The sequence below is a fragment of the Nanorana parkeri genome, unplaced genomic scaffold (assembly GCF_000935625.1).
Source record: "Nanorana parkeri isolate BGI_ZX_2015 unplaced genomic scaffold, ASM93562v1 scaffold1454, whole genome shotgun sequence".
NCBI lineage: Eukaryota > Metazoa > Chordata > Amphibia > Anura > Dicroglossidae > Nanorana > Nanorana parkeri.
This window is the reverse complement of record NW_017307722.1, coordinates 247,285-261,632: the sequence shown is the minus strand read 5'-3', so window position 1 is coordinate 261,632 and position 14,348 is coordinate 247,285. Positions and strand designations below refer to the sequence as shown.

The window sequence follows — 14,348 nt, the reverse complement described above, 5'->3', positions numbered from 1 at the left end:
GCTGTGTTGCCTCACATGCAATGGACTGATCTAATTTTAATCCCAATTGAATGGAAATTGCCTTTTTATTGAGATACAATTTTGTGACCTTTTAATTTACACGGTTGCTTGAAGGTATAGACAGCAGCATCTTGCATACCATCGGACACCAAACACGGTGGGATGCAGGCTCATCTGGTTTTGGTATGTATGTATGTATGCATGACATTTTAGTTTTGCACAAATACAAGCAAAGACTAGGATTATGTATATTTGGGGGGTATAATGCCTAAAGTTGCCAAAAGCCTTCTGGTGACTTACATCCTGGTGAGCTGGCCCAGAGTGCCTTCTGTCCCCAGACAAATGAGCTGCACCACAGCGTGGCAGCGTTTCTTTTCCTGCAACATTGCGTGGGTGCTGAGGGGGGGAGGGGGGACAGATCCACTGTAATGTCAGTGGTGTTGTGTGCCCTGTCCTGCATTCTTCCCAGTTGCCAGTGAAGGATATTTGGCGTCCCTTTCAATGCTCCAGGGACCTAATGTCCATGGTTACATGTGCCCTGCCAATGACGGCGGGGTGTAGTGACACTCCATAAATTCCACATTCTGGTGGGAGGGCAGGAGTGAACCTTTTGGCAAAATAATGGCAACTGAGTAACTGCCGCTGTAGTATTGCACAGGCCATACATTTGTGGAAGGGGGCCATTTCCACTAGGTGGAATAGGAGCAGTATTGCTAACTAGACATTGAGACCCTGAGCATATGGGGGTGATTTGGGGACTTTTTTTTTGCTCTAGCAGCTGCAATAGAGACATTTGCGGCTGGTACATTACAAACCTCCCATTATTTGTCATTGTAACCCTGCTGACCATCATTGAAAGGTCAGGAAGTGCTTTTATGGTTGCAAAGAATTTGGTCTGGATATCATTTTAGGCTTTGAGTGATGTGTAGGGTTGAATGGGTAGGTGTTAACGTCTGCTCTCAGGGGCTAGGTTAAATTTTAGGGTGTAAGGGGCAAGTGATTTAAGTGGTCTGATCGGGTCAAGTTTAGGGGTCGGGGCATGTAGTACAGTATTTTAACCCTTTTCAACATAGATTCAGATGACTAATGTACCAATTTTTTAAATGCATTTATATGAAGTCATAGTTGAGCATAAAATCAAAGTGCTCATCTTGTGATACAGTTCCTGGATCATTACCATGAATTTTATTTTTTAATGAATTGTTCTACTTGTGCAATATAAAGTTAAAATCTGACCATGTATATTATCTTATAACGGGTGGACAATTTAATCTCCATTGACAACTAGAGAATTCTTTAATAGTTAGGCATTGACTCCTGGGATTTTTTCAGCCCTGTCTTGCAGTATGTAATCTAAATATAACGCAATACAACTATTGCTGCACCATTTTCACTAGCACAATGTTCCACTGGGGACACCTGTTGTAGTGACAACTGACTAAAATGCAATCTCTTTAAAGGAGAACTATGAGGTGAGTGAAAATCACCCATCCTCATAGTTAGAGCCGACGTGTGACAATGAAACTGTCACGTCGGCTCAATAGATCGGGAATTGAGCGAACGCATACCGTCGCTCGCTCACTTCTCTATCATCTCCCTGCAGAGAGCGGTGACCGTCAGTCACCACTCCTCGCAGGATTCCCTCTCCGATCCTCCAGCGATGACTGGGGAGGGGGCGGGCAGAGCCAGCTGTCATTCACGCAGCTGGGTGGATCTCGACAGCATTGTCGGAAACCGTCCTGAGTGCGGCGGTCTCAGTATACTGCGAGCTGTAGCTTGCGATATACTAAGCTTTGGGTCACGGGAGGACACAGATTTGTCCTCCCGTGACCCTTAAGAGAAATATGGGGGGAAAAACACTTACCCCATAGTTCTCTTAACTTGCGGGGTTTTTTTGGGACCGGATCAGGGGGCAAATCTTCCCAGAGAGGCACAGACACAAAATGCTTGCCAGGATTTTTACTATTCATCTAATGCTGCATGTTAGGCTCTACAGCAAACTTGCTGCTGGAGCTGGCAAATTTGTAGCACTCCCACCCAGGGCACAGTATTTAATCAGTTGCCCTGCTTAACAAATGCTGCAGAAGATGCTTAAGGGCAGAATTTAGGCTTGGGTTGAAGCAGGGCACATTTTGTCTCTCAAAACGATTGATTGTTGAGAGGTCTGCAATCCTTGTCCAAGCTGAACTCCCTGTCGCAATCTTTTTCCTAAGTTTTCAGGTAAATGTGGTGCACATGCATAGAAATGCTATGTCAAAGGAGCTAGGTAAAAAATTGCTGGCCAAACAGTGCCAGCCAATTGGTTGCAGTCAGTGTTGAGGTATTCTGACGGCCACAGGCTAACCGAATACAATGGCTAGATTGGGGCAATTTCTCCATCCACACTCTTAAGGTGGATGGGGGAATAGTATTTTTTTTTTTTTTTTTCAACCTATCGGCTGAAGGAGAACACTTAACTTATATGGCCAGCTTTAGTCTTTGCGATGAGCACTTATGGCTGTCTGGAGTGCTTGCTGTCACTGTTAACCCCACACAAGATGACCGTTAGAATATGTTTGTATTTAAAAATGGTACTTTGGCTTAATGTGCTTTTAGATCATTGTTTTACCATCAATATATTACTAACAAAGATGAGTAGAGTTGTTGTGTATCGGATGAATAACATAATTTCCTGGATTCTCTAGTCTAGAGTATATGCAAGACTTTAATAAACCTTATGTGTGGGCAGTTGGTAGGTCTGTAAATCGCAGCCATTGGGCTTCATTCCCAAAATAAAATAACTGACTTGGATGAGTGTGTGTGTGTTTTCAGAATCACAATTTGCAGATCAATTTGATGTGTGCTATACAAGCACTTAATGAAAGAGACCTTTTTTTTTTTTTTTTTAAGAGTAGCTCTAAAAGCACGGATCCGAGCTCTGTATTTGAGGGAGCACCAAAGCACTCTTGATGGAAATTGGCCACATGCGCAGCAGAAGCAGTTTTTGCAGAAAGATATATAAAATTGTGTGGAACCTCTTAAAAGTAATCCTGGACACTACAGATATGATTGCATCAGAGGGAACATTTTTAGATATGGGGAACATTTTCTTTTCCCTTCCTTCCGTGGCCAAGTCAACTTGGTGCCTACATTAGGCATTTTTTCAAATCTTTGCTCTAGTGACTAAACAAGTTGGTGGAAGCACAAGGAAGGTAAAAACCAGTGGGGGGTAGGGGGGATGTTGACCAAATGTAGTCTTTCTTGGCAGATCTTTACACATGCATATTAGATTATATAGGAGTAGGGCATCTAATTTTATGTTTGACTGTCATTGTCCCACCCAACAAGCATACATAGTTGTGGCTGCTTCATGCACAATGGTTAACTGGCCAGGGAAATCAAAGGGTTAAGAGGACTTTTAGGTCAATAACTGACACACTGATAAATGCTAAATTTTATTTTAAAATTGTCAAATATTTGCCGTGAACAGGGGATTAGTGGGTTGGTGTAAACTGCAATGATGCTGTGCAATCTCATCAAAACCAAATCACATTAACTAGACCAGTTCTGGTTGATTTGGGTTACAACTCTGCTTTGTTAAAGGAACCTGACAGTATAGAAATATGGAAGTTGCCATTGCTACATTTTAAGATTGGCCCTGGAGGAGTCCCTTTTATAAAAAAAAATCAAATGGCAGCTCCATTTTGTGTTTTTATTTTGACCAGTTCCTCTGAAGTAAGACCAAACACCTTATTATGAAATACACAAGTTAGTAACTGACTGGCCTACTGGATGGATTTTATATTTTCAAAAAGGGGGGGAAATTTGTGATGCTCCTGGTGGAAAGATGGTCACTGTTTGCGCTGTATTGCTTTTGAAAATGGCTTTTTTTTTTTTTTAAATTTTGCCTTTTACCTGCAGTACCCTCTGCAGGTGAAACCTGGTATGCTACTAAGATTATTTCTCTGTTGAGATATACTTTGAGTGTTTGGATAAAGGCCCTATTCCTTACGAGGGGCAACCTGAGACATTCTGAGTGGCACAATTCAGGGCAATATTTTTAATGTATTGCAAGCCTTTTTACCCAGTCATAGAAGTCAGGGCTATGTTTTTATTGTATTGCAAGCCCCATTGCCCCGGTTCATAGAAGTCAGGGCTAGGTTTTTAGGGTCCATTCACACATTAGCGGTTATTCGTGCGGAAACGCATTAAACATAATAAATACATTTGCATGTATGCTGTTCATACAGTACAAAAACGCACGTCACGCAAAAAAGTCCAAACGTGGAATCCGTGCCTATGTTAAAGTTTGCGTGTTTTCATGCTGCTTGTATTTTTGCGTGAAAAAACCCCGTTGTGTGAATGGAGCCTTAATGCATTTCAAGCCCCATTACCCGGTCATAGAATTCAGGGCTAGGTTTTTAATGTATTTCAAGCCGCCTTGTGCAGTCACAGAAGTCAGGGCTAGGTTTCTAATTCAAGCCCTGTTACCTGGTCATGTCACCATTATGTCTGCATCGCAGTCTACTCTGTTCCAGATCGGTGAACAAGCCTAGTGTTCTTATATTTTTTTTTATTTTTTTTCAGGGATATAATCTGAAGTAAAAAACGTTTTCTATATATGTTTACCATGTGCATTCTTGGGAATCCCAGGGAGTATGTGGCATTTCAGGCATTTGCTTGTTCATCTTTTAAACACGCTGCAGCAAGCGCTTCACCACCACAAATGTTTGGCTGTACTTTCCTTGGGATAAATGTCTGTTTGTAGAGTCCCTTAACCAGTGCGCTGCCAGATGTGAGTCATTAGCATTGTTCATGCCAGCCTCCCCCCACCCCCCAAAGTGGATATCCTATACAAGTAAGTTTCAGAAAAGCATGTAGGGAGAGCAAAGGTTTCCCCCTCCCCTCCGAATGGATGGAAAATGCAGTGAGCTAATTGAATGATTTCAACTTCAAAGACCAGGAATGATAGGAATTCCCCAGCAATTGTATGTGATTAGTTAGCTCATAGCCAGTTAGAGCGCATGTAGTAGTGCAGTAGGCGGTTTGAATCTGATTTCCGAGTAAATATTCTCGGGACGTCAACTCCCAGTCTTCGTTCATTCTGCAGGGTTCCCTTATGTATCCGTAAAGGAGTCTTTTAATGCGGGCTAAAATCAATGATATGTTTTTTGCATATTATCTGCTCTCATGCAATGTTTTCTCTCTGTTTTCAGGAGTCGGAAGCTACAGATCCGAAATATACCACCTCATCTGCAGTGGGAGGTATGCATCCATTTTCTGATTTTTTTTTTTCAAGTTTTCAGTTTCATTGTTTTTTCTTGGCTTTACTTTTACTAGTGTTTGAATTTTAAATTTGTGACCGAGACTAGAGTTTTACAGTGGTGTGACTTAAAGCTTACCTCTGGCACCTGTTTTTACTAGTATGTGCCTACCTGAGCCTTGTTTATACAGTATTATACATGTAATGTCTGATATCTATCAGGAGATATAAAAGCCAGACTTCTGGCTTTTTTTCAAGGCAAACATATGTATGATTCCCATGTGATATATTTTTTTTTTTTTTTTTTTTTTTATATTGAGGAAAAATCATTTAGAAATGGTTTCTACTTTATCTTTGACTCCATTTTGAGAGAAATGACCTATAATTGCCAAAGAATAAGCCTCCTGAAATTCTATTAATTGATGTCCTTTCAGTCTGCAATATTGTGGTATTGCAAAGCCGGGTCGCTGTGTCTTGTGTTTTGTATACATGATAGCTCACGTTTTAAATCTCGCTGCAAACAATGTATTAATCCAGAGATGCAACAAATGAAGACGTTCACAGAAGTGAAAATATAAAATCCTTTAAAAATGCATTCACTTTTAAATTTTAAAGTAAATTAGAGACGAGTGAGTCACCGATTCTTTTGTGACCGTGTACTCTGTACTTGTAATCCTTGCATGCCTGGTGACATAGCTACAGAAATGTTTTATCTGGTGAGCTCATTTGCATTCTAATTGCACATTATTGGCGGTTTTAGTAGATTTGCTGAACTTTAGCTTGTTTGCATTTTTTTTGTGAAGCTTAGATTCCACACCAGTTTCGATGTTTTGTGCTATGGAATTAATAATGAACTGCTCATCCTTTCTGCTCTCTTCTGAACTTTTTATCTATACTATTAAAAAGTGTTTTGTTATATCTGTTCGTGTACTCTCTGTTGGTTTTCCGTAAGCATTGTTCTAGAGCTGCAACCAATTAATCGATAATAAGAATGGTTGTAGCATTGTCACCCTAAAGGTGCCCATACACTGTACGAAATCCCGCGATCGTACGAGAATCGTACAGTGTATGGAAGGCGTGCAACCGTTTCTACTGTACGGTCGCACGTCTTCCGTCGAACAAGCAGGCTTGAAAACCTGCCGAGAATCGTACGATTCTCGGCGGGTTAGTGGCCTGCTTGTTCAACATCTGCCGAACAGGCCGGTGCGCACACTGCCCGTTTGCAGTGATCAGAAGCCCACCCCTCACTGCGGTCATCGGAAGCCTGCCCCTCAGCGGGGCGGGCTTTCGATGATCGCAAGTACGATCTGCCCGTCCAAGATGGGCAAATCGTACGAGCTTTCAATGAGCTTACGACCATCGCAAGACAAAGGTCTTGCGATGGTCGTAAGGTGTATGGGCACCTTACGACAGGAAGCTGTTACTGACCGGAGAAGGGAAGGAGGAAAGAAAACATTAGCCACCATATTGAGGGGCTGATAACATACAATGAATTCAAATTTTGTTCTCGGTTTGATTATTAGTCTTTATATAATCGAACACTCTGATCAGAGACGAGGTCTACCAATGCTGACTTTCTGTTGAGAATTATTTATCTGCCTGTTATTGGATACAACTATTCTGGTAAGCCACTAACCTGGCATATCCACGTCAAGGCAACCCATGATGTGAGCTATTGGTCTGTAACTGCTGCAAGAGAAGGCAACCCCGTATCTGTGCAATGTTCTCAGAGCAGTGCCGCCTCAGAAGCCATGGGGGGTCAGCATTATAGGCAGGAAACTAGTCTTTTCTGAAGACCTGGCCAGCAATGGAAGGGCTCATATGTCTTTAAATCATCCTATACAGATAATCACCATGAAAGCATACTTGCTGACTTTGAAACTTGAGAGCTTTAGCCGTGGTTTAATTTTTGTTATAATTTTACTATAGTATTGAAAAACCGAAAGGGTGAATGGGTTAACCTAGTGTGAAGATGCTTGTATTTGTGACTCATTGCATGTATGAGTAAAACCTTCATCAGATTTCCTGGCATAGGTTGATATACAGTCTTGGTCATGCACTCTCCCTGGAAGCCATTACATCACTAAAGATGGTTGTACCAAGAAACATTTTAATTTTGTGTTTTTTTCCGGGTATCGTTAGACCACTTTCTATACCCTTGATTTAGGCTTCTAGTTAAAAAAATGTCAAATGCGTGGTAGAAATGCAGAATAGAAAAACTGGACTGGCGTTTTGCACAGCTTTAATGGCACATTTCTTGGTGCCCTCCAAAAACTACTGGCAGGCTTGTATTTATGGTGGGCAAACTGGCCACCTGACCAGGGCCTCCAGATTCCTAAGGGCCCACAGGAGCTGTCTCCATTCATCTGTGGCTCAGATAAGCTTTATCTGTGGCAGACGAACAGGATTGAGCACTGGCTCTGCCCAATTTCCCTTCTCTGCAAGAAGACTGAGACAACAGGACAGGGAGAACTTCACTACTGTGACGGAAGTGTGTGTGTGTGTAAATAAGACAGTGCTAATATATGTCAAAACCCCTTAGAAGGAAAACTTGCTGAAAAGGGCGCTAACTAAAATAAAGGTATAAATGTTAATATATTTCTTCACACTTTTCACCAAATATTCCCCTTCCTATATGTCCTTTCATTAATGGCAGCAGTCTCTAAACTATGGCCAGCGTGTAGTCCTTGACTGGCCCCTGCAATGGGAACGCCCTCATGGATGGCTTTCTCACTACAGACTTGAGGGAGGGAGCTTCTGTATGCAGAGTGGCAGCAGGTGCCGGTTATACAGAGTGTTCCAGAACTCTGGCAGTCTAAGCCCTCGTTCACACCTGAACGTTTTGTAGCGCGTTCTACACTCGACTAACGCTCTACAAAATGCTCAAAAATATAAATCCCATTGTATTCAATGGTCTCGTTCCCACCTTGGCGTATTTCCGCCCGTCCCTAACGCGCTACAAAATGGCCCACGCCTGAAAAGGTACAGGTACTACTTTGGGCCGTTTTGTTGCGCGTTTCCATTGGGATACAGCCAAGTAGCCTTCGGAAACGCGCGACGGTCGCGACTTTTTACCGCGAATCGCGGTAAAAAACGCGCGACGGTCGCGCATATGCAATATGCCTAGGTGTGAACGAGACCTTAGCAAGGAGTGATCTCCTTCCCCATGATCCATTTCTCTTCCCAGCCATAACCCCACTATGAGGAGCAGTGCAGGACACATGCGGCCTACAAGGTAAGTAACCACTGAACACCATTGATGAGCCGCCTATCTCTCTCACTGGTGCCAGTCCAGCCCCTAAACAGTGTAACTGATGGTGAACTGGCCCTTTTGTTTAAACCGATATTGGACCATGAACTATTGTTTGCATATATTGTGTGAAGAAGATGGCGGTTATTAAATGGAAAATGTATGTGAATAAAATAGTTACATTTCATTTTAGTTGCTTTTAATTTTTTCTGTAAATACTCCACCTAATCCCAGCACCTTCTTCACTGTGGATTCACTCAGCACTTGCTAGATTCATGCAACCTTTAAGCTAATAGAAGTTAACATGCTTTTTGATTATTTCGGCGTTGCCGTATATCCGTCCCTTTGCCAACTTTCCCCCCACTTCTGTTTTTACTATGATCACTCCTCTGCCTCTCCCCTTGTATTTCAAGAAATAAAAACTCATGGTATAGTATTCCAAATTTTATTTAAATGTGAACTCTCTGTAATCTTGAAAAATTCAATTTTTGTTCGATTTAAATTGGAAAGGTAGAAAGACACAAGGGAGCAGAGTATTTTGTACTCCTAAAGTGGGTAATGTCAGAGGGCCCGCAGTAGTCCAGCCAAGAGAGCCCTGCTTTGATTTTTGCCCAGGGACCCAATTTATTTAAAACTGGCCCTGAATATTGGTCACATTAAAGACAAATAAAAGCAATTGCTGGCAGTACTTCAGATCTCCCCCCTTGCCCCCCTCTGGAGTGTTTATGCAGCAGATGCAATTCAATCCCAGAGTTGGCAAAGGGTAAGCAGGCCCTCTTTCTTTTTACCTGTACTGAAAGGCTGGACTGCTTTATCAACATGGGGAGTTTAGCAAACCCCTGGTGAATATTAAACTCCAGTGCTAGTATTCTGTACACATGTGGCACTGCACAAAAACAACAGCAGCGGGATCCTGTCTCCTGATCACTCTCATTATTGGCTGCTCTTTTCATCCTGATCTTTTATGATCCATGCACAGATTAGGAAAAACTAAACTTTTTATGAGAGACATGCAGAGTTACCTGGCTGCCACTAACTTAAAATGATTTGAGTTGTCTTCATGAAATAAGTATTCAGGTTGTAAAAGTCAGAGGTCCTCATCTGCGTACTTGTTTTAGTTCAGTAGCTCCAAATATTGAAGCCAAAGAGTCACCATGACAGGCAAGAGGCTAGTATTTTCAGAAGAAACAGTCAACATAGGCTGCCTCTAGTGTTTCTCTTTCAACATTAAAGTCCATTTCCACCTTTTTGTAAGTGATTTTCATTTATTGTGGCAATGACGAGGTGCATTGATGATGTACATGTTTGCGTATTTTCATGACTCATCGCAGGCTTTCTTTTAATGAAAGTTTTATTAGGCCTGAAGTTTAAAAATTCGAAATTTTCTTTGCAGGAAATTCAGACACTAGGGTGTTGGGCTGTAATTAGCTACCCCCCTCCCTGTCGCCCATTGTAACAGGATCACTAAACACTAGCTCTGCCTTTATACACAATACACTGTACAGGGAAAGGGGAGGGGGTATTTTCACATTGCTTGCACTTCACGGAGGCAGAATTTTCCATTAAGATAAGCGAACATATTTAATTTTATGTTTTCATATAAATCAGCTGCATATTCCTTCATATAATACTGCCTATTCCTGCTTCATATACACTTGGTGTACATTGCTGGCATGTTTAAAAAAAAATACTTCTGCGAAGGTGGAAATGGGCTTTAAAGTGGACCTTGCAGTACAATGCATAGTCTGCTTGTAATGTTCAGGCCCCCTGCCCTTGTAATTCTCGCCTACAGAATGCATGTTCAGAAGGTACCTGTTGAGAAAAATTTTGATTTGTATATTTGCCTTGCCACCATTATCTTCTGCACCTCTGGGTGAGGTCACTGTCTTTCAGGAAGATTTCTGTGGTATGCATTGCAGGCCTAATTGTGTCAAAAGACACTCCAGTCCATTGCAAGAGCTTCAGGAAGATGGCTGCTCTATATTACCCAGGATTCTGCCAAAAGAACTGTAAAATGGAACTTATTTATTTTCTTTACAGGTACATTTTGCCCATACTGATTTTTACAGGGGGAGGGGGCCAAGACCTTTTTATTATACCATGAATTTTAATACAAGGTTCACTTTCTTCTGAGTTGCATGAACTTTTGGGGTCCTGGACAGAATAGAGAGAATTGCTGAGAAAGCATTAAAGGAGAACTATGAGATGAGTGATTTCCACTCACCTCATAGTTCTAAGCCGACCTGTGACAATGAGACTGTCACAGGTCGGCTCAGTAGATCGGGAGGTGAGGGAACACATACCGGGTTCCCTCACCTCTCGATCCTGTCACGGCTCTCTGCCATGACAGGGGGAGGGGCTGGATTCCCCTCTCCCCGCTCCGATCTGCCAGCGCTGACTGGCGGAACGGCCGGGGGAGGGGGGCGGGTACAGTTGGCTCTACCTCCTAGATAGGCAGAGCCAGCTGTCACTCACGCAGCTGGGCGGATCCCGTCAGCTACGTCGGGATCCGCTCCAGGTGCGGCGTCTCAGTATACCGCGAGCTGTAGCTCGCGGTATACTGAGCTTAGGGTAACGGGAGGACGCTAGTTTGTGTCCTCCCGTTACCCCAAGGAGAACTATGGGGAAAAACACTGACCCCATAGTTCTCCTTTAACGTCTATGACAGAATGTGCACATATATCAGTCATCACTGTGAAAGGAAAAAAATGTCTGTTTCTTGCCCCTATCCCCACCTACCTCCAATTAGATTTTGCGTACAGGGATCTGTCCCTAACCTCATGCAATATGTGATATGATTTCATGCAGAGTGCCGGCAGACTGGCACTTTTAAATGCGGCCGCTGTCGCCCAATCATTAACTTGGAATGGGTGACGTCTGCCGCTTCTAAACGGCATATTTGGGATGCCTTCCGCAGGAATTCGTAGGTTCCTGCCACAGGGATCCCAAAAAGCAGATTCACACTATAGTGTGAATGAAGCCTAAATCTAAGGCACTGCTGCCTCTGCTACTTTCATGAAGTTTGCAGTGAGATCTGGTGATGTCACTACTGTGCTGTTCTTGCTGCAGGCTCTAACCTTAAGCAGCAAAGCCCTGCCTCTACGAAGATGGCTGCTTCCACACAGAGGCACAGTGCAAAGCAAGGCATGGTCGGCGATGGGAAGATCCACTGCAGTAACCTCACAGATAATACTGGTGACTAGTTTGGAAGCTGTGCCGCTAAAAAGGCAGACCGAGGGCATAGTTCCTTCTACAGGATCGAGAGGTGAGGGAACCCGGTATGTGTTCCCTCACCTCCCGATCTACTGAGCCGACCTGTGACAGTCTCAATGTCACAGGTCGGCTTTGAGATGAGTGATTTCCACTCACCTCATAGTTCTTAGTTCTCCTTTAACTGCCCCCTACCCAGTAGCTGAGAGTAAAATGTGAGCCCTAGGGAAGAAATGGGGACATCACCCTTATTCCCTGTTTGCTGTTTTAATTCTGGTATCCACATAGACTGTATGTATGCCTATTTCTGGATTCAGTACTTTGAGCCACTGTCCTGGAACATGTACGCAGATCAGGAAAGCCATGTAATACCAGCAGTCTTTATTTTTGTATTTTTTTCTAGCTTAATGAGTGAAACTAATGAAGCCATTACAGTCAGGAAAAATACTATTCACAGAATGAGAAGTCTGCGATGGCAGCATCCTTTCAGGAAAAGTTTATGTTCACCTGAAAGGAGTTAACTGCCATGATTAAAGCAGGCTGCAATTTTTAAGCTGAGAGATTTCTGGGTTTAGTGTTCTTCCAAAATCTCGTTGCCAGATTGGCAGGGAAGTTCCCAGCTTCTGTTCCCACTCTGTTATGAGAACCCTTCAATTTTGTATTTCTTAAGGTGTTTTGAATCCGTTTCACACTGGGACATTTCATAAAGAATTCAAATTCGGCCGTACTTCATAACTCCAAATCTTTCAAAACTGGCAGTTTATCCAAAGTCTACTACTACCCTGTTTCCCCGAAAATAAGACCTACCCTGAAAATAAGACCTAGTATTATTTTTGGGAATTGCTAAAATATAAGACCTACCCCGAAAATAAGACCTAGTTGTGACCATTCACAGGTCCGGTGGTGGCATAAGGGGGAACTTGAAGAGCCGCGGGAGAGGAAGGAGAGAGTCAGCGGTGCCAACGAAGCCAGCGCTAAAAGATGCGAGGCGACAGAGGAGGGAGCAGAGCCGCATAAGCCGATGCCTCCTCTATAGCCCCGCCTCCTGTCACAGGCGGAGTGATACCAAATGCTCTCCGCCTGTGAGGAATCGATAGTGAAAGTGTGCGTCGCCCATTCTGGCCAGCGATTGGTTACCAAATTGCTCTAGCAAAGGTTAGGCACCCCTGATTGTCCTGATCACCATATTTGTGTACATGAATACATGTAGACTGTTGTACATGAATAGGTGTGGATTGTTGTACATAAAAATAAAAGACCTACCCCGAAAATAAGACCTAGTGTGTTTTTTTGAGCCAAAAAAAAATATAAGACAGTGTCTTATTTTCGGGGAAACACGGTAGTATGAAGCATCATGCATTTTAATTTTTACAGGTTACACATATTTAAGGCATAAATAAGCTGTGGCTCCCACACAAAAGCTTGGGCTCTCCACTGGATCTAATATGGCCATAAAAAAAGTCCAGGTTATGAATGTCAAGAGCGAGTTTACATCAGAAAAATACTTCTGCTACACTTGGTCAGTTGTACTAATCCAATTAAAAAGAAAACTATCAGTGGCTTGATTCGTTTGCCAATCTGTTAGTCTCCCACCCCCCGCACACACACTATTCAATTGAATACATTTTGCTGTGGGTCTTTCCACAGTAAGTTTTTTTTTTTTTTTTTTTTTTTTTTTTTTTTTTATGTAAGATTGTGGCTCATGGTGCTGAAAATAAATGTTCATTTAAAACTAAACCCCAGGCAGATATAAAGGGCAAAATGAATGCAGCTCTTTACTCATTAATAAATCATTAAATTTTTTTTTTTTTTTTTTTTTTTTTTTTTTAATGCAAGAGAACCATGTTAGTGATTGGGAGCCAAAAAAAAGTTATAATTTTTATTTTTTTATGCAGTCAGTCAGCATCTTGTAACGTAAGAGAGGGCACAGACACAACCCAATGATAGTCATTCCTGATCTGCAGTCACTATTTAAAAATTAATCCAGATGAATAGAATTCCCCTTAAATGAAAATGTAAAGCTTGTTTTGTTGTTTCTTAATGGTGTGTAGTAGTGAAGACAGCAAAATGTATACAGATGTCTACATTAATCTTTCATAATGGCGTGTCTAACATGCAAGCTTATATAGGCACTCCCTGAAATTGGAGAGTGTTGGTGACCTGTGACTCTGTAGATTTTTTTTATTTTTTTTTAACACGAAACTGTTGTATGTTTTGTAGTCTTTTACTCCCCTTTTGTCTGTACAAAGTTGTTGTGTGTGAATTCCTATGAAAACAGGGATACATATCCATTTGTGTTTTTGGTGTGTGTTTGTGGTTATTTATTTTTCCTACATACTAAAAAAAAATAGAAATGCTGTATTTCTGTTCAGCGTCAAGTGTTTTACAGTGCAGTGCCTCTGTTTTCTGGGGTAAGGCCTCCTTTGTGCATTACACTATATATAAAACTCCTATATAGTCTGGTTTACATGTGTATCAGTCATCCTTGTGGAAAGGGTATTTCCAGGGGGCCTCATTTCATTTAAGTTTAAAAAAAAATAATTGACAAACGACATCATTCATGATAGTGGCACAAAACACACCTAATTCCCTAATTCAGAGGTGGGCCCTTGCACTCTAAACATTGTGGATTCATTTCCACTGGAC

The 14,348-nt window shown here is 42.2% G+C and overlaps 1 protein-coding gene across 4 annotated transcripts in view; it reads left to right on the top strand.

Moving 5' to 3' along the window:
- The window catches only part of IGF2BP3 (insulin like growth factor 2 mRNA binding protein 3), a 95,928-nt gene that overhangs the window by 28,819 nt on the left and 52,761 nt on the right, over positions 1 to 14,348 (top strand). For all 4 annotated transcript variants that reach the window (XM_018570098.1, XM_018570097.1, XM_018570096.1 and 1 more), the window contains exon 3: positions 5,196 to 5,244. In XM_018570098.1, coding sequence (XP_018425600.1) covers positions 5,196 to 5,244 — 49 coding nt within the window. The remainder of the gene's footprint in view (positions 1 to 5,195; positions 5,245 to 14,348) is intronic.